The sequence below is a fragment of the Camelus ferus genome, chromosome 22 (genome assembly GCF_009834535.1).
Source record: "Camelus ferus isolate YT-003-E chromosome 22, BCGSAC_Cfer_1.0, whole genome shotgun sequence".
NCBI classification, from domain to species: Eukaryota; Metazoa; Chordata; class Mammalia; order Artiodactyla; family Camelidae; genus Camelus; species Camelus ferus.
This window is the reverse complement of record NC_045717.1, coordinates 3129537-3155845: the sequence shown is the minus strand read 5'-3', so window position 1 is coordinate 3155845 and position 26309 is coordinate 3129537. Positions and strand designations below refer to the sequence as shown.

Here is a 26309-nt window from a genome sequence, read left to right as displayed (position 1 = left end):
TGACAGGGCTCTGAGACCTTTCGGAAGGGCTGAATCTTTTGGATCTCATTCTTCACAGGATCGCTCAAGGGTTAAAAGAATTAACGCAGGTCAAGTGCCCAGCATGGTGCCTGGTACACAGCAGAGACTTGGCACATATTTATCGGTTCTATCTTAAGGATGGGAGGCACAGGTCCAGACAAGGAGGGCAGGCCACAGCCCTTTCCCTTCTTCCCGCCTTCAGGAGCCAGTGTCCTTGTGAGAACATGGTCCCCGCAGCCCACTGCTATTACAACACACAAGAGGTGCTTGGCCAGGGCCTGCTAAATGGGGAGGCTCCAGAGGGGGCTGCTGTGAACGAGATCTCTGCAGCCAAATTCCACTCTAAGAGGCAGGAAGGGACCCCTGAGGTCACTTCAGGAAAGTCCAAGAGGTTTTCCCTGGAATTCCTTTCTTCTCCCCCAGACCTGTCAGTAAGCTGTTCATTTCCAGCAGCCTGTCCCCCGTTAGCCCCTTCTCCTATTCCACAGGGCCTGGTAGGTTGGAGAGAGGGCTTCCTGAAGGACAGTGATGTCCAGAGGTCAGCTCTGGGAGGACCCATTGTCCCTGCCCCACTTCACCTTTATGAAATAGTCTTTTCTTGAGGCTAGGGCTTCCTAAGGCAGGCATCTCATCCTTTGTTTCCCCATCACCCAGCAATACTGCCTGGAATGCAGGAAATGGTTACTGAAGGAAGCAAAGAAATGCATTTCAGCGTTCATCAAGTGCTTTGTCTGTACAGGCCCCTAACACTTACCTTTACCTTCAGGATCCTCGCAGTCCCCTGTGCAGTGGAAATCACAGGTGAGGAAACTGAGGTTTGGGGCTGTTAAACGATTGGATCAAGGCCATGCAGTGGCAGCCCTCAGAATGGTCCTGGGAAAGTAAAACTTTGAGAGTAACCTGGATGACGTGCGGCAACGGGCAGGGGGTAATTGTCAGTCAGAAAACATTCGCTCCAACTATTAGGTGTGAAGAAGGAACCAGTCAGAGCTCCCCCACTGAACTGCCTAGAAGGGATTAGCAGGAGTCACTCCTTAGCAGAACAAAGGGCGGGTCCCTTTAGGGCGGGACCCTGGGGTGTAGACCCGGCTCTTCTCTGGCTGGTCCTAGCACACAGAACACTGCCAACCTGATTTTGCCCCTGTGAACAGTTCGGGGTACCACATTCTCTTCAACAGGAGGCTCTCTGGGGTCTGTGCCCACCTCCTCACTCTGCTTCCAGGGGGCACCTCCCCTCTGAGAAAGCCTGCTTGCTGTCTTGGTAGAGCGTGCATCTCAGCACTTCGATGTGGTAAGGTCCTGTTTACTTGTGCATCTCCTTGGCTTGTCTCTTTGGTCTGTGGGCCTTGGAGAGCAGGAGGCATCCTGAGCTCCAAGCCTACCGGGGCTAGTTTCGGGGTCTTCATCCCGAAGTTGGGGAAGGCTGAAGGAGGGAGTTTAGAGAGCCTCACGCCAAAGCCAATACCGCGCGGGGCAACGCCGAAAGTGGCCTTTCTTCCAGATGGGCTCATGGTTAACTGATAGAAGGGCAGCGGGTAAATTCTCCACTGGGGCAATAATTATGCACATTTACTAAGCCCTGGGAGGAATGGTAGTCACGTGGCTCTCGAGGGCGGCGCCCTCAGCTTTGAGATGGAGTGAGCTCTAATCACTGAAGGCTTTCTGGAGGAGGCGGAATTTTTATGGCGGTCGATTGTGGTTTTCTCTGAATAGCGAGGATGCGCTTAGCGCGCTAGGGACCAGATAGGTCCCGAGGTGAGCTATTTGTCGGGGAGCAAGCCCAGGGGCGAAGGGGTTGGATCGGGTTAGGGTAAGGGCCTGGGGGGCTAGAGTCGCGGGTCAGGCTGGGTTTGGGTTCCCACGTGCCCTTGTCCTGTCTTTGGTGATTGGACACGCTGCAGCCGTTCTAAGGCCGGTCCTGTGGGGCCCCGGGCGCTGGGTGCAGGCCTCGAGGTGCCAGGCGCCTGAGAGCAGAGCGCCCCAGGCTAGGGATGAGGCCAGCAGGCTTGGCGGGGCCAGCCCCGCGGTCCGCCCTCCCAGAGCTGTTCCGCCGGGGTCCCGATGCCTGGCCCGCAGGGGCGAGGCGCGCGCTCCCCCGGGAGCAGGACTGCGGAGCAGGAGGCCTGCGCCGGGCGGAGGTGGCACGAGAGGGCCATCTGCCTGGGTGCAGAGAACTGCAGCGTCCACGGTGCGAGGCGCGGCCCCTCCGGGCCCCCAGCCCGCGTCCCCTGCTTGGCGCGCACGCACCTACCGACGCCCGCCCGTGCCCCGGGCCGGAGTCCCGGTGCCAGGCCCAGACCCGGACTAGGCGCGGGAGGCGGTGCAGGGATTAGTGGACCCCTCCCCCAGCGCTCCCCTCGCCCCGCCCGAGGCAGCGAGGACCCCTGGGCCCGGGGGTGGTGGTGAGGGAGCTTCGTCCCGGCGGTGCCCGGGCCGGGGACTCGGCCTCACTGGGCGGGGGCCGCACGGCAGCAGGCCGAGGTGCGGGCGCGCTGTCAGGCTGCTGCTGCCCGGCTCGGGTGTGGGGGGGTGGGCTCAGCGCGGGGGTCGCCGGGCCTCATCCCCCTGCCGAGGCCACGGCCGGGCGGGCAGTGCCCAGGCGGGTAACCCGACCCGACCCGGCTCCCGGGAGCCGCTCACCCCGCACGGCCGGGCAGGGGGAGGGAGAGGGATGCGGGGGAGGGGGAAGGGAAGGGGTGGTGGGTGAGGGGCTGTGGGGACCGCAGGGCCGAGTCCCCGGCCTGTCTGCGCTGCTCTAAGGCTGCTGCCTTTGGTGCCCGGGACGAGCCAGCCCCCTGCCTCGCGGGCGTCGGGCCTGCGGCTGGAGGGAGCCCTGGGGCTGCACAGGCTTGGCTCGGGGAGGCAGACCCGAGCTGCTGCCTCCATTTTGTTTCCTGCTCAGCTTGGTCTGTGGTGGTGGTGGTGGTGTGGGCTTGGGGTGCGGCCGGGCAGGGGGTTCACCTGCGACCGCGCCTGCTCGGGGCCTGAGGCTTCGAAGACCCCAGCCCAAGCCCCCAGGTGAGCCCCGCGGTAGAAGGGGGGTTGCCTTGGCCTCGGGCCGAGCCGAGCGGGCTGAGTGCAGGTGCCCAGTGGATGGGGAACCCGGGCTGTAACCTAAGATGGAGGCCGGGACTGACGCGGGCCCGAACGGGGCTGGCGGGGCGGTCGGACAGGCCTCAGCTCGGCCAGGTGCCCCCGGGGCTGGGGCTTGAGACCCGTAGGGTGTTGGAACCGGGTGCAGCCCGGGGCTGGCGCAGCGCCCCGAGGTAGGTGAGGGGATTGGAGTGCCACCCACGACGCCCGCAGGCCCGGACACTCCAGGGAGGCGCGCGAGGCCCCTGGGGAGCCCGCCTCAGGCCCCGCCCGGGCAGCCGGGCCGGCCCGTAGGCCCGGGCCGCGAGCGGGCGCGCAGGGGGAGGGGAGGGGGCGGCAGCGGCGGCTCCACTGATTGGGCGGCGCGCTCGCAAGCCCGACTTCACCCGCCCTGAACCCCGAAGAGTGAAGCGACGGAGCGCGCGCCGTGGGGGAAGGGGTGCGCGCGCACTCGGGGCCCCAGCCGCACGCGGGCCGGCGCGAGGCGCTCGGTCGCACGCGCCGCCGCGGGGGCGCGCGCGGTGGGGGTGTGAGGAGGAGGAGGCGGCGGCGGAATAGGCCGGGGCAGGTCGCGCTTGCTGCCTTCTCCCCTGAAGAGAGACGCGGGGGGAGGGGGGTGCGGCGAGCGGCTCCGCGCTCTCCCCACCGCCCCGCTCGCGCCCCAGTGTAATGAGGGTCACCCCCTCCCCCCAGCCGGCCCGGGAGGGGGCGCGGGGCACGGTAACTAGTGCGCTGGGGTAGGCGGCGGGCAGGCGCGAGCTGGAGGGAGGAGGCGGCCGGGCGGGGAAGATGGTGGTGGCCGTGAGGTGAGGGGCGCGGGAGAGGGCCGGGCGCGGCGCAGGGTTGGTGGCCGGCGGCGTTCCAGCCGCAGGCCCCCTCCCCCTCCATCACTACCAACCGGGCTCAGGCCTAGCCGGCCGGGCCGCCGCGAACTTCCTCCCCGCGCGGCCCGTGCCCCGCCGGCCTCCCGCGCGCACCTCGGCCTCCGCCTCCCCTCAGGTAGCCGGCTGGGGGCACGGGGCCGGCTGCCCTCCTGCAGCAAACTTTGCTTGCTGCTGAATATTGATAAGTGCGATCGGTTCGGCCAGGAGGTGCTGCCGCCGCTGCGGGAAGGAGCGCGGCCCGGGCAGGCGGCGGCGGCGTCGGCAGCAGCCATGTTTGTCAAGCTGTAGCAGCTGCTGCTGTCCTGACTTGGCTTCGCCGGCTGCCTCCGTTTCTCCCCCTGCCGCGTTCCGGCCTCTGGGCCCTGCAGCCGTGGACCGAGCAGGCCTGCAGTCAGGAAGGCGAGCTTCGGGTGCACCCGCTTCGGCCGACTCGCCTGCGGCCTGGACACGGCCGCTGCAAAAGCTCCGGCGCCGGCTGGGGCGCAGGGTGCAGCCCTATTGTGACCGCTGCGCCCGAGCGAGCCAGGAAGGATGGGGGGGTAACCTTTTTGTGCAGCGTCCGGGAGCCCCCCCCCCCTCGAACCCTACAGCCCCCTCCATTGGAGAGATCTGGCCGCTGGACCCCCAGCGGGGGAGGGGAAGGACGATTCTTGTTTGAGATTTGGAAATTTCTACTGCCAAAGGGATTTTAATTTTAGACCAGCCCAACTGTCCACCAGTCTGCAGTGCAGGAAAAAGGGACGGGCTGTTTCCATGTGGCAAGATCTGCCCAGCTCCAGGAAGATGGAGTTTGCGGAGGCTCACCGAGGCCATTTTTCCATCGTCAGCTGGGGAACTTTTTCCGCCCATGGAAGTGCAGCAGAAAGGCATCGAGGCCACTAGGCCTTGAAGTGGCTGCCATTTTGAAGATAAGAGTCAAATGGCCTGTTAACTCAGATTAATTGCCGTGTTTTTGGATTCCAGGTTGATGCTGGCCCAGGATGGATCAGACCTGTGAACTATCTAGAAGAAATTGTCTGCTGCCCTTTTCCAATCCAGTGAATTTAGATGCCCCTGAAGACAAGGACAGCCCTTTCGGTAATGGTCAATCCAATTTTTCTGAGCCACTTAATGGGTGTACTATGCAGTTATCGACTGCCAGTGGAACATCCCAAAATGCTTATGGACAAGATTCTCCATCTTGTTACATTCCACTGCGGAGACTACAGGATTTGGCCTCCATGATCAATGTAGAGTATTTAAATGGGTCTGCTGATGGATCAGAATCCTTTCAAGACCCTGAAAAAAGTGATTCAACAGCTCAGTCGCCAATTGTTTGCACTTCCTTGAGTCCTGGTGGTCCAACAGCACTTGCTATGAAACAGGAGCCCTCTTGTAATAACTCCCCTGAACTCCAGGTAAAAGTAACAAAGACTGTCAAGAATGGCTTTCTGCACTTTGAGAATTTTACTTGTGTGGACGATGTAGATTCTGAAATGGACCCAGAACAGCCAGTCACAGAGGATGAGAGTATAGAGGAGATCTTTGAGGAAACTCAGACCAATGCCACCTGCAATTATGAGCCTAAATCAGAGAATGATGTAGACGTGGCCATGGGAAATGAACAAGACAGCACACCAGGGAGTAGACATGGTGCAGTCAAATCGCCATTCTTGCCATTAGCTCCTCAAACTGAAACACAGAAAAATAAGCAAAGAAATGAAGTGGACGGCAGCAAAGGAAAAGCAGCCCTTCTCCCAGCCCCTTTTTCACTAGGAGATACAAACGTTACCATAGAAGAGCAATTAAACTCAATAAATTTATCTTTTCAGGATGATCCAGACTCCAGTACCAGTACATTAGGAAACATGCTAGAATTACCTGGAACTTCATCATCATCTACTTCACAGGAATTGCCATTTGTAAGCAGTTTTTGGTACAACTTAAATATATACATAAGTGTATATATACAGGCAACGTAAAGGGAAACTATGAAAACTATAAAAGCCAATTATAACTAATCGGGTTTTGGTTGCTTGTCAGTTCACGGATGAAAGCCTATTGTTGTTGATAAGCTCTTTGGGGAAGTTTTACTTTGATTTTTAAATTTATCTCTGTTGTATGAGTTCTGATTTTCCTGGTTAAATCTCCATTGAGGACTGGCTAAGAGTTAAACTTTTAGGGGCATTTGATTGAGTTCAGATTTAAGTTTTCAAGATGGAGGTATACATTTGTTCAGCTTTTTTTTTTTTTTTTTAAGTGGGCTTTGGCTTGCTAGTGTTATGAGTATAGGTGAACCAATTAATTACCCAGAGTCCTGTTTCTGCGTAAGTCATGGCTTATATTTTTAGTTGATAGAGTGACTTGCTGCAGGTTGAGGTGCATTTTGGATACACATTCGAAGTAGCTAACATGAGAAGGCCTTCATGGACATCAGTCAAAATTTAAATTAGGCTAATTTTTCTGAACTACCTGTTGTACAGCCTCTTAAGCTGTAGGTAACTGACACCATCAGAGAAGACACTTGAACCTTTTCTAGTTTTAAATTTTGCAGTGTATATATATATTTGTGGTATGTGTTTATGTGTATAGAAATGGGAAAAAAAGGTAATTTGTTACTCGATAGTGCTACGTACTATTGTTAGAGGGTGGTAAATGATAAAATGAAAAAAAACTTGATCTTATGTAGAATTTCTTCTGTTCCTAGTTAGGTAAATGACCAGTTGACTTCTCGTAGCCTCAGTTTAATCACTTTTAAAATCTGAACTGACTTGATTGTTAAAAAATTCCCTTCAGCTTTAAATATTTGATTCTGATTTTGTTTTTGCCCAGACACATAGTCATGGTCACCTGTAATGTCACCAAGAGCACCTCTCTCCTCCCCCAACAAATGTCCCTGAAATACTATGTAAAAATTTAATAAGCAAAAATTTATGATGTGTGGTGATCCTTTTGGGCACATTAAACATTCATTTTACCATAGCCGTGCTGTTCTTTAAAGTTAGAGTGAGAATGTGGGTGTGTCGCTTTTGTTTCTGTTGATTCATATCTTAAATATGCTTTAGTACTCCTTGATTTCTTAGCTTGGCAGTTCCAGATTTTAAAAATTTGTTTGGGTAGTTATCTTGAGTCTGCATTATCCTCGATATTTTTTAGGATGGATAGGCTGGGCTGGTAACCTATTGGCAGCTCAGACAAATTCTTCTTGCATTCACATTGAAATTTACTTTACACATATGTAGTTTTGTCTTCGTATTGACATAAAAACTTAGATCTGATGGTGGAGATAGATGTTTCTCAAGAAGTACAGACATCTAAATATAAATCTGACTGGTTCTTACCAAAGATGTCAGTGGAGAATTGGTTTCTGTTAAAAACAATCAAAAATACTGAAAATAACTGGAGCCTTTGGAAAGTATGTTACGCATCTGAAATGGGAGTTAACAACCTTGTATAAATGTAGAAAAATTTTTTTCAGGCAGCAAATTTAAATTGCTTAAAGCCTAGAGCTTAAAACAAGTATTTTTATTCTTTTAAACCTTTCCTTGTGGATGAAATCTATTGCTTTGATTTTCGCCTTTGATATTTTATAACTGAGGATTTAAATAAGTGAGGTCAATCTCAAAATGCAAATTTAGCAGAACAATGAGCTTGGGAATGGTGTAATTAAAAATAATTCTATATAGTTACACACCATTGATGTATTCAGCCTGTTCACAATGGATTCGTTGATGCAGCAGGTATAGAGAGCACTTACTCTGTATTAGATTCTGTGCTCAGGGCTAGAAACTTTAGGAAATCTTTAGCAAATGCTATTTGCTTTTTTTTCTGCCTGTAATATTGTGATAGAATAAGATTCTCTTGGGGAGAGTAAGAGTAATTATTAAGAGTTTCAAGCCCCCTGTCTGGAATTAGAGAAGGACGCATAATTTAACAACATCATACTGCCGGTCGTCTTGTACTTCTAGCTCTCAGCAGTCTGTTTGCCTCCTGTCATAAACGAGCAGCCTCTTCGGTTTACCCTCATGTGCTCTCCTATTATTTTCTCTGCATACAGAAATGGTTGTCATTATAGTTAGAAATCCTGACCTGGTGCTTTTATGTTTAACAGGGTTGGTAATGTTTAATTTCTGCCAACGTGCATATACAGTGCTTTGTACATTGTAAGTGCTTGATAAAATCTTCAAGGAATGTTGGTCCCCAGAGCTCCAAGTAAAACCGGCAATAACTTACAGTTTATTAAGTGCTTTGGTCTGTATTGTCTCATTCGGTTCTCATGGCCTTGTAGTAAAAACAGATGTAGAGTAGACAGAGATCAACCTTAAAGGTGCTTGAGATTGTTGGGAGACAAGACTGAAACCCTTGAAATCACAGAATCACGTGAGTACTGCTGGATTTCTTTAGTGACTTTTGAAGGTCTCCGACACTTGCCTGGGCCTAAAGTAACTCCTGGGTTTCTCACTAGGCTGATTGGCAGCCGTTGTTTGTTTTCTACTCTTTCTCACTTAGATATTTTTATGGAGATAAATGTAAATAGAAATAATTTATGCTGTGGCGGTATTCATGAATTTGGGAATCCTCAAAGTTCTCGGGATGTAGCCAGCCTCCGGGATGGTTTGACGAACATGTTATGCTGGTGTTCCTTTTTATCTAAAGAAGGTAACTAAAAAGGGGACTAAAATTTCATAAGTAAATAGGGAGAAAAAGGTTTATTTAGGATTCTGTATTGAAAAGTAAAAATAAGAGTTATGAACATATGTTTTAAACCTTTATCAAAATTTTGATTATGATGGCAACTATCTGTTATAAGGCAAGAATCAAATCAATTTTTAAAAACTTTGTGCAGCAGAATTGTACAGTAGGGAGATGATGTACTTGTTTTGACTCATTTTCCCATCATCAGTTCTAAGTAGGATAAAGTTTTGTAAAAATTTAAGAACTTAATCAGTTTTATTAAGATTCTCTTTTAAAAAATACCCACTATGGACAATTTCAAGTGTATACCAAAGAAGAGAAAATACAAATTCCTTGTACTCCTCACCTAGCTTTAAGAATTACTGATATTTTGCCAGTCTTGTCTTACCCTCCCTCCACTGTCACTCACTAACGCTTCTTAATCCTTTGATGCTCATCACATCACTCTTTGAAGCTCCTGTCCTGTTACCCTTGTTAGTTGTCACTTGTTTATTGGTTGACCTGGATCGTCTTTTCCTTGCCTGAAATTGGAGTGGTTGGAGTGGTTCTTCTTTATTAACTACGCTGAGTTTAAGAAACACAGCATTTTTTCCCCAGATTTGTTTGCAGGTTTTTCTTGTAATTGACTTGCATTGTAATACTAGTTAGTGCTTCATAAGGTGGAGACAGACACTGTATTGTCCATTGGATGGATGTTTTAATAGAGACTGTTTTTTTGGCCGTTTAAAAGTAGATATCTTGGTGTTATGAAAATTTAACCCTTCCCCAGCCCAATTGTACAATCCTAAAGATTCAGAAAATACTCACAGACTATTTCTAATTCTGTGCTATGGATATTTAAATGGTTAACGAGTTGAGTGAAGAGATGAATGAAACCTATAGTGGTCAAGGCTTCAAGGAAGAAGTGGAACTTCATTTGGTCTTGAGTGGATTGGGTTTGGTTAGATTTAAAAGGGTACCTTGGATAAAAAGAATTAAATGAACATAGTATTTTCAGAAGGTACTTGCTGGGTAGGATATGTGTCCTCAGGTAATAGGGCCTAGAAATCCAGACTATGGCATTTGGTGTTGATGTGATAGGAACTGGGAGCCACTGAGGAATTTTAGCTGAGAAGTGATATGATGAAATCTGTCTTTGGAAAACTTTGGCTGGGGGAGAGTAGAGGCAATGTTAGGCTGTAGGAATCTGTTGCAATAGTAATTAAGACTTAGAACTGAGCAGAGTCAGTAGTAGAAAGAAAAGGGGTAAATCTGAAAGATTATTTCAGAGGAGGAAAATTGGCAGCCCTTTTAGAGTTTGAGGAATGAAGGAGAGAGATGAGTGCAGATGTCCAGAACTTGTCATGTTGGTGCCTGAGACAGAAATGATTCCTCAGGAGTTCTCTCCTCTTCCCTCCTCCTCATTTGGGCAGTTCCCTGCTCCCTCCTTTCCTGTCTCCACACTTCTCAGTTTCTGCTCTTTATCTGACTTTGTCCTTCTTGCTGGAGGACCTGGTTTTATTCATTACTCCTTCCTCTTTCCCTCTGGGATCTTTATTCTCAACCTCCACTGCATCACTAATGTAACTGCTTAAAAACAGAATGACTTCCTACTCTAAAAGAATCTTCCTCTATCATTCTGCAGTACTGCCATTAAAATAAATAAATAAGTAAATGAATGAATGAATAAATACCCTAGCCCCCCCAAAAAAGAATCTTCCTCTATTCTATAACCTGTCCAGTTATCTTTCCTTTGTACTGGTGAATTTCAAGCAAGAGTTATCTCCCTTTTTCTTCTTTTAAAGCTCTTTTCAATTGGCTTTTCCACTCACCTGAAACTGCTCTTTTCATAAGTCACAAGTGACCCACTCCATACCTATCCTACCAGATGTACAGTGTTTTGACCACCACTGCTTTTAACAGTCCTGGTAGGAAAAGAATACTGTCTTCTCTTTCCTTCATTCTCTGCAGTCTCATCTGCTTGCATTGATTCACTTAACTGCGGTTCTGCTATGTGAAAACTTCCTTGGCCTGACTTGTGAGCTTCAGAGCAGGAAACTCAAATTGCCAGCCAAGTTCCTCTTCCACCTGTATCTATTCACTTTTGACCCTGTCTTTAAAAAAATTTTTTTTAATTGAAGTATAGTCAGTTTACAATGTATCAATTTCCAGTGTACAGCACAATGTTTCATATGATACATACATATATTTGTTTTCATATTCTTTTCCATTGTAGGTTACTATAAGATACTGAATATAGTTCCCTGTGCTCTGTAGTAAACTTGTTGTTTGACCTTACCTCTTTTATTGCCAAACATGCTTTTCCTTCTGTCTTAATGATGGCATCATCCTCCTGTTCTTCTCAAGGCTGGAAACCTTGGAGTCACTTACTCGTTTATATGATCAAGGTGCATTTGAATGCTGCCTCTGTGCCAGGCACTGCTAGTATAAAAAGGAAAGGCATAGTCTGTGCTTTTAAGGAACTTTACTGTATGGGGAAGATAAGTGTAAACAATGATAATACAAAATACCACATGGTCTGGTAGGTGTCATAAAGCAGTACGGTGGGATTGTGGAGGAAGGCATACCTGGAGTAATCTGAGAGGTTCACAGGTTATAATTTCAGCACAAACGAGCCAGTAAGATGGAATAGCATGTGCAGGTGGCAAGAAATTCTTTGATAGGAATCTCAGAGGAGTGGGGTTGTCAGGACATAAAGTGTAAATATAGGCCTTGTATTCCATGCTGTAGAATTGACTTTTTATGCTATTTCTAAATTATACAGATTTCTCCAGTCTCTTATTTCTTCATTTCCATTCTCCTATGAGGTCTTCATATAGTTTTTCTCTCAGTCTGTCTTCTACAAATTACCTCTGGCCTCCAAAATGAGAAATACTAGGTTTCTAGTTAAAGCTTTACCTTCAGTGCCTAACTCTTCTCCCCATTTGCCTAACAAACAAAACCCAAATACAGTGTCTTCTTTGATAGGACCTCATCCTCGTGCATTCAGTTTCTAAGGGCTTTGAATTCATGCTCCCTTTATATCTCAAGCATTTATTCTTCTCTCCATTCTCATGTTTAATCTCTTAATTTAGGATATTAAATCATAATAGTTGGTCAGATCTCTTGTGTGTACTGGGCTTCCTGTTTAGTAGAAGTCTCTTTAATCTCTCTGGGCCCAGTTCCTCATCTCTAAATGGGGCTAATACTGTGCAACCTTGCACGGTTGAGAGGATGCAACAAGATAATTTATATGAAGCAGCTAGCACGGTGCTAGTTTGGAAGCACGTGCTCAGTAAATGATGCCTATTCTTACACGCCAAGAAGCAAATGCACATTTGGAAGAGTCATGAATTTTGGGAAACATATCTTTGCATTTTTGCTTTTTCCTCTATTCTTCGAAACTTTTCTTGCTTAATTGGTACGATAAGGGCATTAACTACTTTGGACAGTTTCTATTTTTGTTTAATAATCAGAAGAAGTTGATCAATTTTTATTTTAGTAATCAAGAGAATTTAATTGGGGCCATAGGCTCACTGTCTTTCTGTACCCCAGCTATTAAGTAGTGTATCTTTATTACATTGTTGCTTTTTCCTGGTTGTCCTTTGTCATGGATATAAATGTTTCATTTCCATTGCCCTGGTTCTCAGGGGAGCCCACTGAAAGGAGACCTCACCTCTTTTCTGGTAGTAGGTTTGATTTTCATTGAACAATCATTTCTGAAACTTTTTTAATGACCTCAAAATGTAGCCTCTTGACAAATTGCTATGAATCTTCAGTTAGAAAAATAATAAATATTTATGGTAAAAGAAAAGTCAAAAGTGAAACATTAAAAAAAGAACTTTATTTTTATTACCTGTCATATGCTCCCGCATTTTCACTCAATATTTTATTAGAATTTTCTTTGTGTCTAGATAACCTTTTTTTAATCTTTTGGTAACACAGGTGGCCTAATACACATATTATTAAACACTTTGGTTAATACGTTAAGGACATCTGTTCATATGTATATGTAGGTAGATCTCCATTTTTTTATTACTGAAATAAATGTAAATTCATGTGCAGTTAGTTGTAAGAAACAGTACAAAGAAATTTCATTTTTTTTTCTCTTTAAACTTTTTTTTGTGTGTGGTGGGAGGTAACCCCATGTGTGTTTTGCCTGCTTTTGCAATGGTAGTAATGCTTTGCAAAAACTGCTGTCACAGCCAGGATATTGATGTAATCCACCAATCTTATTCAGGTGTCGCCAGTTTTCTTCATTTTTTTTTTTTTCAAGAGAAAATTCTGTATTTCTATAAGGATGTATTCCATACATATATCCCCAGCTTTACTTGTACTTATTTGTGTGTGTGTACTGTATTTAATTCTTTACCTTTTTGTCACCTGTGTTTGTATATGCACCACCACAGTCAAGATGTTGAACAGTTTCGATACTGCAAGTATCTCTCCTGTGGCCCTTTTACACTACGCTCATTTTCTGGGCAGCTACTCCTCCAGCCTTGGCCAACTACTAATCTATCCTTTGTTTCTAAAATTTGTCATTTCAAAAATGTTTGTAAATGAAACCATATGGTATATAGCCTTTTGGGATTGAGTTTTTTCACTTAGTGTAGTTCCCTGGAGATTCATCCAAGTTAATGTGTATATTAATATTCATTTTTATTACTAAGTAGTATTTCGTGATATGTATATACCTCGGTTTGTTTAACCATTCACCTGTAGAAGGACATCTGGGTTTATTCTAGCTTTTGGCTATTAGAAGTAAAAGTGCTGTGAACATTCATACAGGTTTTGTGCGAACATAAGTTTTCATTTCTCTGGGATAAATGCCCGAGAGTACGATTGCTGAATCATATGGTACGGCATGTTTACTTTTACAAGAAACTGCCAAGCTGATTTCCAGAGTGACTGTGCTGTTTACATTCTTACCAGTAGTGTATGAACGATCCAGTTTCTCTTCATCCTTGCCATCATTTGATGTTGTCACTCTCTTTGTTTTAACCATTTTGATAGTTAGGTAATGATAATCTCATTATGGTTTTAATTTGCATTTTCCTGATAGCTAATGATGTTGAACATCTTTTTGTGTGATTATTTGCCATCTGTATATCCTCTTGGTGAAAGATATTCATGTCTTTTGCCTGTTTTCTAATTGGATTGTTTGATTTTTTTTTTTAACTGCTGAGTTTTGAGAGTTCTTTATCCTAGATAATCAACACTCTTTTAATCTCCATTCTTTATAATGTCTGTACACAAAACATAATTTTACATATTGCTTCTACTTTTAGATAATTTATTAGAGAACCAATACAATCATAATACATTTGTGGTTTCCCCTTAATAAATTGGAACAGATATTAGTGCTTGTTGCTGCTATTAGGTGAAATTACTTTGTTAAGGCCTTTAAAGTTCTTTTTACATCTCCAGTGACCTTAACATAAAATACCATACTACTGTGTTAAAGATTGCTGGAAGGATAAAATCCATTTTGGAAGATGAACAATCATATTTATGCATTAGATTAAATTAAAAGTAATTACTGGTTATATGATATCCCCTCGTACACCAGGAAGCATCTGAAGGTAGTCCTTCTTTGTAAATGATGAAGGTATATTCCCCTTGTCATCTCTAATTTCTCTTGATGTGGTAATTGGAGCTGTTGGGGATCCCTGGTAGAAAGTAGGCAGCGTGCAAGTTATATCTGTACCCAGTAAAAATAATAGACATTGTTGTCATGCTAATTGCCATTGGAATTTTGTATCCAAAGGCATTTTTCCTTTTTTTAATTTTTTTTTTGTAGTATAGTCAGTTTACAATGTTGTGTTCATTTCTGGTGTACAGCACAAGGCTTCAGTCATATAGGAACATACATATATTTGTTTTCATGTTCTTTTTCACCATAAGTTACTACAAGATATTGAATAGGGTTCCCTGTGCTAAAGGCATTTTTCTTAACATTGCAGCTGGTTTAGTTGACAATGTATTGAATCTATTTCTATAAGTAGCATATCAGAGAACAGCCACCATAGCATGATCTGTAAGAATTGCAGAGCAGTTGTTGAGAGGTAGTACATTTCTACATTTAACGTGCTTTTTTAACGTAGTAGAGTTTTTGGGCTGAAGTGTTTATACTGCAGGTAATTAAACCATTGAAATTAGTTTGGTGGAGTAGATATTACAGTTACAAGTAGAGTCTTGATAGGTTCCTTATTTCATAGTAATGTCTGTGGAATTATTTCCTAAGGATAAACTACTGATAGTGGAATTATCGGGGCAATGGGTTAAACTTTTTGTACCTCAGGAATCTGTATGGCTTTCCAAAAGGACTGTACCATTTTACACAGTTCTAAATAGTGTGTGAGTCTAGCATTTTCCTTACTTTGATACCAAGCCAGCTTTAATAGCATTGATGTTTTAAGTTTTTTCTTTTTTCTTTTTTGAATAAAAGTAGATTTATTCAGGGGGAGGCTATATCTCAGTGGTAGAGTGCATGCCTAGCATGCATGAGGTCCTGGGTTCAATCCCTAGTACCTCCATCAAAAAATAAATAAATAAACCTAATTACCCTCCCCTACCAAAAAACCAGCCAAACAAAAAAGAACAGCACAAAGGTAGATTTATTCAGAGAGATACATACTCCATGAAGCGCAGGCTGTCTCAGTCAGAAGGGAGAGCGGCCTTTAAGTTTTTTCTTAAAGGTGCGTGGTGCTACCACAAGATTTAATTAATACAACTTTATTGAAGAGATCTCTTTGTCTACTGTTTGTAGTTTTCCTGTGGCCTTGGTGTCTGTATCTATTGCTGACTTAACCTATCTGGATTGTAATGCTTTACAGCTATTATCCTTTTATCTTATTGGACATAAATATTTCTTCTCAATCTGTTTTTCATTTTAGTTAATGATTTTCTATAGTTGTACAACTGAAGTTTGATTTTTTCATATAGCCTAATCTGTGTTCTCAAGTAATTTATCGATTCAAAGCTTGTTGTGTTTCTGTATATTTGACAAGCCAACTTTACGTACCTGTAAAAATTTCAACAAATTCTATCTGCTGTAGTCTTACTGACTTAATAGGGATTTTATTTTAATATCTAGTACCATGCTGGTAATAATTTTTATAGTACCTTTAATATCCTTTTTGAAAACAAATTCTTTTTTTATTGAAGTATAGTTGTTTTACAATGTTGGGTTAATTTCTGATGTACAACATAGTGATTCAGTTATATATGTACGTATTTTTTCATTATAAGCTATTACAAGATATTGAATATAGTTCCCTGTGCTATACAGTAGGACCTTATTTATCTATTTTATGTATAGTAGTATCTGCAAATCCTGAACTCCCAATTTATCCTCCCTCTCTTTCCCCCTGGTAACATAAGTTTGTTCTCTGTATGAGTCTGTCTCTGTTTTATGCAGAGTATTTTTCTTTTTCTTTCTGGCTTCACTTTGTATGACAATCTCCAGGTTCATCCATGTTGCTTCAAATGGCATTATTTTACTATTTTTTATGGTTGAGAAGTATTTAATTCTCTGTGTATGTGTATATACGTATACACCACATCTTCTTTATCCAGTCATCTGTCGATGAACATTTGGGTTGCTTCCATGTCTTTGCTATTATAAATGGTGTTGCTGTGAACATTGGGGTGCATGTATCTTTTCAAATTAAAGTTTTTGTCTTTTCTGGATATATGCCCAGGAGGGGGACTGCTGGATCATATGGTAAGTCTATTTTTAGCTTTTTAAGGAATCTTCATACTGTTTTCCATAATGGCTGCACCAAACTATATTCCCACTCTTTTCTCCAGCGTTTATTATTTGTGGACTTTTTAATGATGTCTATTCTGACTGATGTGAAGTGATACCTCATTGTAGTTTTGATTTGCATTTCTCTGATAATTAGTGCTAGTTGAGCATTTTTTCATGTGCCTGTTGGCCATTTGTATGTCTTCATTGGAGAAGTGTTTGTTTAGGTCTTCTGCCCATTTTTTTTTTTTTTTCTGCAGGGTTCAGTAGTTAGATTTGTTTATTTATTTTCAGAGGAGATCCTGAAGATTGAACCCAGGACCTCATGCGTGCTAGGCAAGTGCTCTACCACTTGAGCTATACCCTCCCCTCTGCCCATTTTTTGATTGGGTTGTTTGATTTTGTTTTTGTTGTTACTGAGTTTTATGAGCTGTTTGTATGTTTTAGAAATTAAGCCCTTGTTAGTCACATCATTTGCAGATAATTTCTCGCAGTCCATAGGCTCTTTAATTTTGTTTATAGTTGCTTTTGCTATGCAAAAGCTTACAACTTTAATAGGTCCCATTTGTTTAATTTTGCTTTAATTTCTGTTGCCTTGGTAGACTGCCCTAGGAGAAACATTGCTATGGTTTATGTCAGAGAATGTTTTACCTATGTTTTCTTCTTGGAGGTTTACAGTGTCTTGTCTCATGTTTACGTCTTCAAGCCGTTTTGAGTTTATTTTTGTGTATGGTGTGAGAGTGTTCTAACTTCATTAATTTACATGTGACTGTCCAGCTTTCCCAGCACCACTTGCCGAAGAGGCTGTCTTTTCTCCATTGTATATGCTTGCCTCCTTTGTTGAAGATTAATTGACTGTAGATGTGTGGCTTTATTTCTGGGCTCTCTGTTCTGTTTCATTGATCCGTATGTCTGTTTTTGTGCCGATACCCTGCTGTTTTGATTACTGTAGCTCTGTAGTATTGTCTGAAGTCTGGGAAGGTTATTTCTCCAGCTTTGTTCTTTTTCTTCAGTATTGTTTTGGCAATTCTGGGTCTTTTGTGATTATAAATTTTAGGATAATTTGTTCTAGTTCTGTGAAAAATGTCCTAGGTAATTTGATAGGGATCTCATTAAATCTGTAGATTGCTTTGGTTAGTATGACCATTTTAACAACATTAATTCTTCCAATCTAAGAGCATGAGATTGAAAATAAATTCTTACAGCTATGTAAGGAACCTTTCCTTTTCTATTAGTTGTCTATTCTGCCTAACAAATTACCCTCAAATTTAGTTTAAACATTTCTCTCACACAGGGTTAGGAATCAGGGAGTGGCTTAACTGGGTGGTTCTGGCTCAGAGTCTCTTACGAGCTTATAAGCAAGATCTCCGCTACTGTGGGATCCTGGTCCTACATGGCTCTTGGCTGTTCATGGGAGGCCTCAGTTCCTTGCCATGTGAGCTTCTCCATAGGGCTGCTCACAGTATGTAGCTGACTTCCCCCACAGTTAGTGATCCAAGAGAGGAGAAACCTGGCAAGAAGATCCAAGAGGATACAGTGTGGGAGGGGAGTACAGTGTGGGAGGGGAGTACAGTGTGGGAGGGGAATAATTTGGAATGTGGATCATAGGGCCGTCTAGGGTGGCTGGTTACCATGCTCACCCAATAAGAAACGAATAGTTTTAAGTAAAGGAGAAAGCTTAAGTATACAAAGTACTGATACTTCTTTTACTTTTAAGCTGAGCTAATGTACCTTGTTTTTTCAAATTGAATTTTTGAATTAGGTATATGATTGAAAAATACAATATAGAAAGATAACCAGTGAGGTACCCTTGTACCTTGTCTGCTCAGTTAATACTTTCAATTCCTGTGGCCTTTCCCACCTTTTGTTTAATGGCAAAGGTAGCAGATTGTGCACACTTAATCTTGCTTTTTCAGTTAATGTGTTGTCAGTCTTTCCATTTTGAACATTGTTATCTCATTGTTTTTTACACCTGGGTAGTATTCTATTGTATGAATGTATCAACATTTTCAACTTAAATATTCTTTTGCTGAAAGTGAACAACCATACAATAAGGCATTTTGAATGTATGCAAGTAAATCTGTAGAATAAATCTCCAGAACTGGAATTGTGGGTTAAAGATAAATGTTTATGATTTTGAAAGATAGTACCAGATTCCCCACTTAAAGAGTATATATATATATATATATATATATATATATATATATTTAAACTCAACCAGCAATATATGAATGTGCCTATTTCAGTGGGGATTCTTTATTTCATTTTTATTCTCACTTTTGGTAAAATACACATAAATAAAATTTACCGTTCTATTTTGAAGTGCGCAGTTCAGTAATATAAGTATGTTTACGTTTTGTACAACCATTCTCCAGAACTCTTTCCATCTTGGAAAACTAAAACTCTTACATCCTTTCCCACTTCCCCTTCCTCTTAGCCCCTGGCAACCACCATTCTACTTTCTGTCTCTGAATTTGACTGCCCTGGATATCAAATGTAAGTCGAGTTATACAGTATTTACCTTTTTGTGATTGGCTCATTTCACTTAGTCTGATATCCTTAAGAGTTCACCCATGATGTAGCATGTGTCAGAATTTTCTTTCTTTTTAAAGATACTCTGTTGTATATACCACGTTTTCTTTCTTCATTCATCACTTTTGGCTTTTGTGAATAATGCTGATATGAACATGATTGTACAGATACCTCTTCTAGATCCAGTGGGGATTCTTAATGAAGGTATTTCTTATACTTGAGGGTGAAAAGTAATAATAAACATGTATCTGTTACCTAAATAACCTAGAATTTGGCTAGTCTTTTCTCCATCCCTTTCCTTCCTAAAGTATTTTGTTGTTTAAAGCATAGACTTAAAAAAATAAAAAATCAAACATCCTACATTTACATCATGTGGAATTTTTTTCAGTATTTCAACTTTGAATCCATATATCCTTGTAATTACAAATTAAAAGAGCATAGTAACTGCATTTTAAAAATCAAGATATAATTCACATTTTGTAAAATTCACCCTCTTAGAAAGAGTAACTCAGTGTGGCTTTAGTGTATTTACAAAGTTGAACAACCAAAACCGCTGTCTAATTCCAGAACATTTCATCACCCAAAAGAAACCCTATAGCCGGCAGTCACTCCTCATTCTCCCCTCCCCCAGTCCCTGGCAACCACTAATTGACTTTCTGTCTTTGTGGATTTATCTGTTCTGGAAATGTATTGAGATACATATAAATAATACATATAAATGGAGTCATGCAGTCTGTGGCCTTTGGTGTCTGATGTCTTTCATTTAGCATGTTTTTTCATGTTTATCCATGTATTATAAGTATAGTTAATTCCATTGTATTGCCAGATAATATTACATTTTTATTGATATATCGTTTTGTTTATCCATTCATCAGTTGATGGACGTTTTGTTTGTTTCTACTTTTTTGTTACAAGTAATGCTATCAGGGACATTGGTGTACAGGTTTTTTATATGAATACATGTTTTCAGTTCTCTTGGGTGTGTTCCAAGGAGTGGTATTGCTGGGTCATATGGTGACTGTTTCACATTTTGAGGAACCGCTGGACCTGTTTTGCACAGTGGCTGCACCATTTTTTACAGTCCTAGTGATATACGAGGGTTCTGATTTCTTCATGTTCTTGTCAGCACTTGCTATTTTTTCTTTTTTTATTTTAGCCACCCTAGTGTTATTTCTTTGTGATTTTGATTTATATTTCCCTGAGGACAAATGATATTGAGCATCCTTTCATGTGCTTATTGGCCATTTGTATAGCTACTTCGGAGAGTCTATATTGTAAATCCTTTTCCTATTTAGAAAAAATTGGGCTGTCTTTAAAAAAAATTGTAGCATTTATTTATTTATTTATTTATTTATTTATTTATTTATTTATTTATTTAAGGTAATTAGGTTTATTTAGTTAACTAAAATTTAATGGAGATACTGGGAATTGAACCCAGGACCTCATGAACCCAGGACCTCATGCATGCTAAGCACACATTCTACCATTCTGTGCTTTTTTTCATTTTCTTGATGGTATCCTTGAAGCACAAAGGTTTTTAATCTTGATGAGGTCCAGTATGTTTTTTTTTTCTTTGCTTGTGCTTTTGGTGTCCCATCTAGGAAACCATTGCCTAATCCACGATCAGGAAGATGTACTCCTATGTTTTCTCCTAAAAGTTCTATTTTTAGCTCTTATATTTAGGTCTTTGATCCATTTTGAATTCTTGTATATGATGTGAAGTAGGGGCCCTACTTGTTTTGCACGTGGGTATCCAGTTATCCCAGCACCATTTGTTAGAAAGACTATTCTTTTCCTATTCAGTGGTCTTGGCACCCATGTTCAAAATATATTCAGATATGGACATATAACAGTGAAAAAGTAGAAACAAACAAAATGTCCATCGACTGATAAATGGATAAACAAAATGATATATCAACAAAATGTAGTACTATCTGGCAATAAAATGAAATTTAGTAATTACACTAATACTACAACATGGATAAACTTGAGAACATGCTAAATGAAAGACATCAGACACAAAGGCCACAGACTGCGTGATTCCATTTATATGTATTATTTATATGTATTTCAATACCTATCTGGGCTCTCAGTTCTCTTCTTCCATTGATTTACATGCCTATTCTTGTGCCAGTGCCACACATTTTGGTTAATGTAGTTTTGTAGTAAGTTTTGAAATCAGTGAGTTCTCCAAGTTTTTCATTTTCAAGATTGTTTTAGAAATTCTGTGTTCTTAGCATTTTTCATAAAAATTTTAGTAATAGCTTGTCAATTTCTGAAAAAAAGGGAACTGGAATTTTGATATTTTGTTGAGTCTGTAGATCATTTTGCAGTTTATCATCATGTTAGCAATATTGTCTCTAATCTGTGAGCATGGGTTATCTTTATTTAGGTGTTTAATATCTTTCAGTGGTGTTTTGTAGTTTTCAGTGTACAAGTCTTACACTCCTTTTTAAATATTCATTCCTAAATATTTTTTTGATGCTATTGTAAATGGAATTGCTAATTTTGTTTTTGAATGGTTTATTGTTAGTATACAGAAGTACAATGTGCAACACCTAAAGTCAGCAGAAGAATAGAAATAATAAAGATCAGGAAGGAAATAGATAAGAGATTAAAAAACAATAGGAAAAAGTAAATCATAAAAAATTTTTTCTAGTTCTTTATTCTAGAATAGAGGTAATTAGGTTTATTTGTTTATTTATTTAATGAAGATATTGGGAATTGAACCCAGGACTTTGTGCATACTAAGCATGTGCTCTTGAGCTATATACCCTCCCCACCAAGAGCTGGGTTTTTTGCTTTTGTTTTTGTTTCATTTTTCAGTTTTATTAGGTAGAATTGCTACAGTTTGACTGCACATGTACAATATATTGCATGTAAATACATATACACAGATATTGCACGTACTTTTTAAAATTTACATACATGTACTGTTCATTATTATCTAAGATGTTTATAGCTTTAGCTCTTTAAATTTACATAGTTACCAAAGGAATAAAGCCAACCACAAAATAAGAATTCATTCAAAAAGATACATACACCCCACTATTAACAGGAACATTATAACTGCCAAGATATGGAAGCATCATAAGTGCACATCAGTAGATGAGTGGATAAAGAAGATGCAGCATATATATGTAATAGAATACAGTTCACCTGTAAGAAAGAAGGATATTTTATTTGCAGCCCTTCATTCATTTTTTTTTTCACTTCAAAACCCAGAATTTTATAACTGGCATAAACATTTTCATTGCATCAAAAACAACAAAATACCTAGAAATAAACTTAACCAAGGAGGTTACCTATACTCTGAAAACCTTAAAACACTGATGAAGGAAATTGAAGATGATACAAAGAAATGGAAAGATATCTTATGCTCTTGAATTAGAAGAATCAACATTATCAAAATGGCTGCACTACCCAAAGTCATCTGCAGATCCAACGCAACCCCTGTCAAAATACATTTTTCACAGAACTAGAGCAAACAATTCCAAAATTTACATGGAACCACAAAAAATCCGAAACTGCCAAGGCAGTCTTTTGTAGGTCTTTTTTTTTTTCTCTCTCTCTTTTTTCTTCTGGTTTGATGACTAGAGAAGTTCCTTTAACGTTTGTTGTAAAGCTGATTTGATGATGCTGAATTCTTTTAGCTTTTTTATCTGTGAAGCTTTTGATTTCTTCATCAAATCTGAATGAGAGCTTTGCTGTATAGAGTGATGGTAAGTTTTTCCCTTTCATCACTTTAAATATATTGTGCCACTCCTTTCTGGCATGTGGAGTTTCTGCTGAAAACTCAGCTGATAACCTTATGGGAGTTCCCTTATGTTATTTGTTGTTTTTCTCTTACTGATTTTAATATTCTCTCCTTATCCTTAATTTTTGTCGGGTTAATTACTATGTGCCTTGGTGTGTTGCTCTTTGGGTTGATCCTGTGTGGAACTCTGCGCTTCCTGGACTTGGGTGACTGTCCTACCCAAGTGGGGAGAAGTTTTCGGTTATTATCTCTCCAAAAATTTTCTCAGGTCCTTTCCCTCTCTCTTCTCTTTCTGGGACCCCTATAATGTGAGTGTTAGTGTGCTTCATGTTGTCCCAGAGTTCTCTTAAACTATCCTCATTTCTTTTCATTCTTTTTTCTTTTTTCTGTTCTGCAATAGTGTCTTCCACTAATCTGTCTTCTAGCTCACTGATCTGTTCTTCTGCCTCATTTAGTCTCTTCTTGGTTCCTTCTAGTGTGTTATTCATTTCAGTGATTTTATTCTTCAACTCTGGGTATTCTTTATATTTTCCAACTCTTTGCTAAAAACTTCACTCTGTGCATCTATACTCAAGTTCCCTGAACATCTTCACCACCTTTACTTTAAAGTCTTTCTCAGATAAATTGCCTATCTCCTCATCACTTATTTCTTCTTCTGGGATTTTATCTTGTGCCTTGGCCTGGGAGATAATCCTCTGTTGCCTCATATTGTTTATCTATTTGTATTTTTAGGTAGGTTAGTTACATTTCTCGACCTTGGAGAGGTGGCCCTCTTTGGGAGACGTCCTATGTGTCCCAGCAGTATACTCCTCTCTTGTCACCCAAGGACCAGGTTCCAGCCGGTCCCAGTGTAGAGTCTGGCTTGTGTTTGTGGATTCCTTCCACAGGCTTTGGGGTTGTTTTGTTTTATTTTGGGATTTTCTTATTTCTGGTATCTGCCCCCTGGTGGATGAGGCTGGACTAGAGGCTTCTGCAGGTTTCCTGGCAGGAGGAGCCAGTGCCTGCTCACTGCTGGGTGAAGCTAGGTCCTGGACCTTTTCTGTGTAGAGGCTTTTGTGGCTTAGGAAGCCTGCTGATGGGTGGGGCTGTGTTCCCACCCAGTATGCTGTTTGGCCTGAGGCTTCCCTACAGGCTGTTGGGTGGGGCTAGATCTTGGTGCTAAGGATCCAATCAGGATGTCAGCCTCCAGAAAAGCTCATGTAGATGAAACACTCCTGGAATGTCTGCCACCAGCTTTTTTGTCCCCTGGGTGAGCTGCAGCCTTCTCCTACCTTTTTCCAATATTGTTTTGGCTCTTCTGTTTACTTGCAGTTCCCCAACAAGTGAGCATCTGGATGTCTCACCGCATCTGCTGACTCTGCCTCAGTTTCCAGGGAAACTGATTTCCTGTCTTATCTGTATTATTTCCGTCCTTCTGCTTGCTTTGGGTTTAATGTGCTCTTGCAAAATCCAAGGAGTCCTTGGACCTTATAAAAGAGTAGAGTGTACCCTTCTCTTCTATCTTCTGGAAAAGATGATGTAGAATTTTTTTTTTTATTATTATTAAATGTTTGGTAGAACTGTCCAGTAAGATTACGTAGGATTTACGATTTCTTTTTTGGAAAGCTTTTAACTATGCATTAAATTTATTTAGTGCTTTTAGTACTATTCAGGTTATTGATTGCATTTTGCATGAATATTTTATATATAGTAGTTAATATCTGCACATCTCAAACTCCCATTTTATCCCTTCCCCATCCCCTTTCCCCCTGGTAACGATTGAGTTTGTTTTCTATGTCTGAGTTTGTTTCTGTTTTGTAAATAAGTTCATGTGTGTGTGTGTTTTTCTTTAGATTCCACTTATAAATGATATTGCGTGGTATTTTTCTTTCTCTTTCTGGCTTACTTCACTTAGAATGATGATCTCCAGGTCTATCCATGTTGCTGCAAATGGCATTATTTTATTCTTTTTATGGCTGAGTAGTATTCCATTATATAAATATACCACAGCTTCTTTATCCAGTCATCTGTTGATGGACATTTATGTTGTTTCCATGTCTTGGCTATTGTAAATAGTGCTGTATGAACATTGGGGTGCGTGTATCTTTTCGAATTAGAGTTCCCTCCTGATAAATGCCCAGAAGTGGGATTGCTGTATCATATGGGCCTTTCACATTCTTGATCCTGTTATTTAATTCACAAAAGTTTTAATTTTGATAAAGTCTAATTTATCATTTTGTTGTTGTTTGTCCTTTTGTTATCAAATCTAAGACTCCTTTGCCAAATTTGAGGTCATAAAGACTTATCCTTATATTTTCTTCTATGAGTTTCATACTTTCAGTTCTTACATTTAGGCTATGATCCACTTTGAGTTAACTTTTGTATATGGAATGAGGAAGGAATCCAATTTCATTCTTTTTGTATGTGGTGATCCAGTTGACTAAGTACCATTTGTTGAAGAGACTATTCCTTCTTCATTGAAGGGTGTTGGCACCATTGTCAAATCTATTGAATATATTTGTGAGAGTTTGTCTCTGGACTCTCAATTTTATTCCATTGATCTATATTTCTAGCTAGTATCACATTGTTTTGATTACTTCAGCTTTGTAATAAGTTTTGAATTCAGCACGTGTGAGGCAGCCTACTTACTTTTTCTTTTCTAATACTGCTTTGGCTATTCTGTTTACTTGTGGTTCCATATGAATTTGAGAGTTAACTTTTCTATTTCTCCAAAAAGGCTTTTGGAATTTTCATAGGGAGTGCATTGAATATATAGGTTACTTTGAGGAGTACTGCCGTATCAATGATAAGAATTCTAGTCAGTGAACATTGATGTCTTTTCACTTATTTAGGTCTCCTTTAATTCATTTTCAGCAGTCTTTTGTAATTTTCATTGCACAACTCTTTCACTGTTATTCCTTTGGATGCTATCATAAAGTGGAGTTTTTTTCCAGTTTCTTTTTTTGAATGTTCATTGCTCTTGTATAGAAACATAAGGGAAAATTAAGAAAAAAAAAAGGGAACAATTAAGGATTGACCTTGTCCGCTGCAACTTTGCTAAACTTGTTTATTAACTCGTGTGTGTGTGTGTGTGTGTGTGTGTGTGTGTGTGTGTGTGTGTGTGTGTGTTTGTGTGAAAGAGAGAGAGGGAGGGAGGAACAGAGAGAGAGAATTCTAAGGGGTTTTCTGTATATGGAATTATGTCATCTGCAAATAGAGGTAGTTTTACCTCTGCCTTTCTAATTTGGATGCCTTTTTTTTTTTTTTTAAATCTTTTTCTTGGTTTATTGCTCTGGCCAGAACTTACAGTACAGTGTTGAATAGCTGTTGTGAACATGTTTTGGTCTTTTTTCTGATCTTAAGGGGAAAGCTTTCAGGCGTTGATTCACCACTGAATGTGATGTTAGCTGTGGGTTTTTCATAAATATCCTTTATTTAAGGAAATTCCCCTCTATTCTTAATTTGTTTAGAGTTTTTTTTTTTTTTAATCATGAAGAAGTGTTCAATCTTATTAAATGCTTTTTTTCCGGATAGGTACCCTTTTTTGTTGTAAAAGTGTACATAACATTTATTATTTGTCCATATGTGAGTATACAGTTTAGTGCTGTTGCTTACATATGAATGTACAATTCAGTGATAT

General features: G+C 41.3%; 1 protein-coding gene across 9 annotated transcripts in view; it reads left to right on the top strand.

The window, feature by feature from the left end:
- The first annotated feature begins 2908 nt into the window (after positions 1 to 2908).
- NSD1 (nuclear receptor binding SET domain protein 1) overlaps positions 2909 to 26309 on the top strand; it is a 121867-nt gene continuing 98466 nt past the window's right edge. The window contains exons 1-3 of one of the 9 annotated variants that reach the window (XM_032465002.1): positions 2911 to 3039; positions 4962 to 5075; positions 5810 to 5899. In XM_032465002.1, coding sequence (XP_032320893.1) covers positions 5046 to 5075; positions 5810 to 5899 — 120 coding nt within the window. In that variant the 5' untranslated portion in view covers positions 2911 to 3039; positions 4962 to 5045. Of the gene's footprint in view, positions 3040 to 3452; positions 3554 to 3610; positions 3852 to 4961; positions 5900 to 26309 lie in introns of those variants that run through there. The other 8 variants (XM_032465003.1, XM_032465000.1, XM_032465001.1 and 5 more) reach the window with 8 other exon arrangements.